This window comes from Saccostrea cucullata, unplaced genomic scaffold (genome assembly GCF_032062105.1).
Source record: "Saccostrea cucullata isolate Sc308-1 unplaced genomic scaffold, CSIRO_AGI_Scuc_v1 ctg17095, whole genome shotgun sequence".
In the NCBI taxonomy this organism is placed as follows: Eukaryota; Metazoa; Mollusca; class Bivalvia; order Ostreida; family Ostreidae; genus Saccostrea; species Saccostrea cuccullata.
Genome location: NW_026929900.1, coordinates 2,103 through 7,690, shown reverse-complemented (window position 1 = coordinate 7,690; position 5,588 = coordinate 2,103). Strand labels below are relative to the sequence as shown.

Here is a 5,588-nt window from a genome sequence, read left to right as displayed (position 1 = left end):
AAAACAATATATCGTTGATAGTTGATATCATTGTAACTTTTATATTCTTAAATGAAATCTTGGGATACTTAGCATATTTATAAAAGGTCTTAGAGGAATAAGGCACGATAAGGGACATGGGGAGCGTTTGGGGAACATCTGTAACGGTCCCCGTTACAATTAGCACTAGTTAAGTACTGACACAAGCTAAAAGATCCCTCACTGCTCAAAGGTCATAATGCAGTCTTTTGTGTCACCTTTCAGCCGAAAATTTTCACGATAATGTCTAGTGTACGGGAGGAAAGGAGGGATTTCATCACCAGAGAAATTGACAAGGATTATGTGAAGGTTGTTCAAAGAATTTATATTGGATGGTATAAAACGCCAATATCTGGATCAGACATGAGAACGGCTATCAGATATATGCAAAGGATATTGGAAGGTTGGTAGTCATATTTATATAACTTTCAGGTACATTGCATTCATTATATACATGTACATTTAAAGCTATAAATTATAAATATTACATACTTAACACAATTTCCTTTTATATTCAGTACTTACAATGCAGAAGTTACAAAATCAATTCTGCATTAAAGAGAACACTTAAGCTGCTGCTAGGGGCATCTTCTCAATTTATGTGGTACATTGTAACATGCATATATGACAGATGAAACTCATATTTTGCGACGTAAAATATTCTAAATTGTAATTCTAATTTATGATGCATAATATATAGAAGAAGAAAGTCATAGGAAAACAACAAAACTGTTTGGTGCTATACAACATATTGATATAATGAGAAAGAAAGGGCGACTAGACCAAGAGGGTCTTCCAGTGGACTATTCAATGCAGGAGCTTTGGCAGATCTTGATAGAAAGGAATGAACACCCACAAGAGAACTTGCAAAGAATTGTGAAGGAGTTCGAAGATAAAAGAGGTAATTTTAATTAACTTTAAAAAAGCTTGGACAAATTGTAAGTGGAGTTGTTGTATTGAGAAGTAAAGAATTGAAGATAAATTTACATTTTTGAAAAAAAAAAATAGTATTGAGGTGCGAGGTCCCATATATTCATGTGTATCGTTATCTGTGTGTCACAGTGATTAGACCTCTGCTCTGGAGTCGCGGAGTAAGGAGTAAATCCTTATGTCGCGGGTTCGAATCCCACCGTGGGACGTGGATACCGGTCCTTAATTCGGATGAGACGGTATAAATCGAGGTCCCTTGTGGTGGCGTCTCCATATGAGTGAAGATTTTAAACAACAATCAAACAAATATTCATGTGTATCATTGCTGATATATCCACACTAATTAATACACATAAGAAGATGAAGATAAGAAACAGATATCAAAAACACCTTCACTGGACCATTTTCCAAAGTGTACAGTTAACCCATAATGGACAACGAAGTAACAACGCGTTGATATACAACAGGCAGGTAGCAACCGGGGGGGGGGGGGGGCTGCCCCCCATTTTTCCCCCAAACATACATTTTACTATTGGAAATGTTTATTGAAAGGCCGGTTGCCCCCCCCCCCCCCGCCCCCCCTCCCCCCACACATTTGGTTTCAGTATAGTGAAATGAGGATAAAGTAGTATAGATAAGATAAGATAAGATAAGATAAGATAAGATTTATTAATACCAATTTGGGGCCCATCAGGGCATACAAGTAATAAGGAAAAAAAAACATACAAGCAGAAATTCAAAATTGATAGCAGTAACTAACAAAAGATAAATGATGTTACAGCAGTTGGGGATTACAACATACATAATCAATATACTGTAAATAAAAGTTTGTTTAAAGTATTTCTATATATTACTCTTTTGTATTTATTTGTTTCTTTGTTTAACATTGCATAATTTGCTATTTCTTATTTTAAAGATATTGATTAAAAAATTACCCAGCTTGATAAGCAACATGTCATCTTCATTAGACATAATCCATAAAAAATTTTCTTTATTTGTTAAAGTATAGAAATTTTTATTACTTTTAGCAATAATATTAAAAAAGTCATCTCTATCATGCTTATATAATGGACATTCAATCAGTGAGTGTATCTCATCTTCCACACAGTTCATGTCGCACATTCTACAAATTCTTTCATTTCTTGCAAGGGTGGTTTGCTCTCCAGCAGAGTTTAGTTTTTTTTCGTACCTTCCACTTTCTATTCTGAGGTTATGTGAACTCACTCTAAATTTGCATATAATTTTTCTTTGTTCAAAATTTTTTAATAATAAATACTTTTCAATTTCAAAACTTCTTTTTTTATAGAAATATGTTGTAAGTTTACCCGATAGACAACCATCATCTCTTTGTTTAAACCAATATTGAAGGAAATCTTCTCTAATAATTTTTTTCAGATGTTTCTTTAAAGTTATTAGTTTCATTGATTTACATCTTGACAAATCTATGCCCATTCTGTTACAGAAATATGTTACATTTGAAAACCAACTATTTACATTACAACTGTCCAAGATAATGCTTTCTTTGTATGCACTGTATAACAAAGAGTTTTCAGGCATGTTTTCCAGTCTGTGCCAGTAAGATATAATTGCTATAATAATAGAATAAAATATTGGTTGTCTACCCAGTTCAGAGAGAACTGCAATATTGGTACTTCTTTTCCCAGACCCTATGATAAATTTGCAAAATTTCATATGAAGATTTTCAATCTCCCAATCTTTAAATATATCAAATAAACATTTTTCTTTTCTTTGCATTGATGATGACAATACACCCCATATTTCGGATCCATAGGTAGCTATTGGCTTGATCATGTGATCAAATAGATGAAGTAAAGTTTTAATGGGTGGATCTGTTGATTTTATATCTTTGTATATTTTAAATGATGACTTTAAAGCTTTGTTATATAAATTACACCTTGCTTCTTTGAAAGAACCAGAATTTGAGAGTATTATACCTAGGTATTTATACGTTTTTACACATTCTATATCAATACCATTAATTGAAAATGTTTCTTTTAATAAATGCCCACTTCTGTTGAAAATAATTACTTTTGTTTTGTTAACATTGATTTCCAAACACCATTCTTTACAATATTTGTATAACATATCAAGTTTTTGTTGCAGGGCTAGCTGGTTGTCAGATAATAATAATGTCCGAAAAAATGGTAATGTTGGCCTCTACACACACACCCTCCCCATTGCATACATCTCAAAATGTAGTATAGATATCGCTTACCGTTTTTCAGTGTTACTAAAACAATTGAAAACCGGTCAACTACAGTGACTGTTTCAAATGAAATATTAAACAGAACACGTTTCTTTCTTGTACAATAGTTATGTTTCATGTATAGAGTTACAGAAATTATTAAATGTCACCGAATCGAAGATAAGTACTTAATAAAATACTAGATAAGTAATTGGTTTATACATCTTTTAAATTCATCTATTGTTTTGTTAATTTATAGGCTTTCGACCTTCTCCAGAAGAATTCGAAGATTTGTTTAACTCAATGAAAGGTAATATAGGTAAATATAGGTATATTAATACATATACTTCCTTCCTTATTCAAACTTAATTAAACTCTTCCTTTGGGTATTTCACGGTATGCTACTTGTGATCTTCACATGTGATTACCGGAATAAATCTCTTGAGATGTAAGTATTGCCACAGCTGAACAATATGAAATACTAATAATAGCAGATCAATGTCGCTTTTATCACGCCTTTTATGGAGAAATAGTCAAAACATGTACAAGAAATAACGTGCTGCTAAAACGCCAAACGGAAAACGGAAATTTCATTATATCATTTTATCACTTTATGATAAGTTTATATAAGCAAATTTTATATCATTGGAATACAAAAAAAAGCTGAAACGCATGATTTACCTATTTAAAGGACAACATGGGTTTTTTAAACCCAAATGTTGAATTATTTCCCTTGATTAATCATGTTTATGAAAAGAGTGTTTTACATGATTTCTTGTAAATCGGGGGGTCCATTTTCACTGATATTTTGGATTTAGAGAAACAATAAACACTCCTATTAAACCCACATTTAAGATTTGATTGCAATGTTGATGCCACGCCTAAACAAAGATCAACGCAACCTGGCTAATGATGATACTAGTCGGAGCTACGCAAGAGGAAGTTGCAACTGCATTTCGTATACATGTACATCAATCGGCTTTGCAGCGGTTGCAAAGTACGTCTCCACCAGCTAGGAACACAGATAAATGGCCAAGAACTGACCGACCGCGGGTTACCACACCCAGAGAGGACCGTCAGATATCCCCCTTCAGCACCTGCGCAATTGATTCAGAACTGTTGTACAAATTGCTGCTACAATTGCTGGATGAAGAAATCAGCATTAAAGTGCACTAATTGTTCGCAAGAGACTGAGAGGAGCTGGTTTTTGTGCACGACGTCCGTACATTGGAAATCCACTAGCGCTGAGACGTTGCAAAGGACATATGGATTGCTTAAAACGGTATGCCCCTAGAAATGGGAGGCGACGGCATTGACATCAACTTTACTTTTTCAATTTGCAACATGGGACAGGTTTGATTTTTATCACAACACGTTTAAAATCACTTTAAAAAATAAGGTTTAAACTGAAAACTTAGATTATCATGTTTAATCCGAATATGCCTTTCTTTTTTTCTTGAGTATATAAATTATATATTTGATTTTCAGAGGTGTGCGCAGTGTCAATAAAGAATGCCTGCTCCTCCCTGGTGATCCCACCGTTTATTGTCAGGGAATTTAAATTTGATTCCGAATATCCTTTAATATATTTCGGTGTGTGAATTTTTTGTCGTTTTTTAAATTCAAACTTTGAGAGATGATTCTTTTGGACAGATTCTAACAGGGATATATACTGATGCAGTGTATTTAAGATTAAATTTTTATGCAAGTAAACGTAATAACGTCTAAACGCCTTTTTTTACCTCTGTGACATAACATGTTGACATTAATTATACCCCCGTTTGAAAAGCGGGAGGGTATATACTATATAGTAATCGGGATGTCCGTAGGTCCATCTGTACGTCCGTCCGTCCGTCTGTCTGTTACGCTTTGAGGTACCCATCTCTTATCCGCAACTCCTCTAACATCACTGAGTGAAATTTGATGAAGCTTTCACAGAATCTTTATTACATATTGCCATTGTGCACCTTCTATTTTACTTTTTGATCTTACACATATTTTGGGTTTTCCACAACAAAACATGGACACTGCCATTATATTCATATGGGAGGCGGGGGGTATCATTTAGTGAGCTCATGTTGCTCACAGTACCTCTAGTTGAGATGTAATTTCAAAATAGATTTAGCTCATGTAATTATTTTTCTAAGTAAGCAAAGGCATTTCATGTTCTTTCCATATGTCTTTGGTTAACGTTTATCTACATCTCTGTCTTGCATTTTGAGCACCGCACTCACAACATACGGACTGAACGACAACACAATTGTAGAAGTTACATCAACTAACATAATATTTTGAATTTTGCTGCCAATTTAATGTTTGTTTTGTTTGTTTTATGGAAGTTAAAACATTTTGTCATTACGTGTGCAACACTCCCGTTACAGATCTACATGCGTTTTTGACGTAATTGACGTAATTGTCAAATTAATATATTTAA

General features: G+C 33.8%; 1 protein-coding gene across 1 annotated transcript; it reads left to right on the top strand.

Annotated features, from left to right (window-relative positions):
• Window positions 1–243: 243 nt before the first annotated feature.
• Window positions 244–3,473, top strand: LOC134282444 (uncharacterized; the record flags this gene model as incomplete). Its single annotated transcript, XM_062764851.1, has 3 exons — window positions 244–421; window positions 719–919; window positions 3,414–3,473. Coding segments are annotated over exons 1-3 (421 nt in total), but the record flags the coding sequence as incomplete, so codon positions are not given.
• Window positions 3,474–5,588: the final 2,115 nt, after the last annotated feature.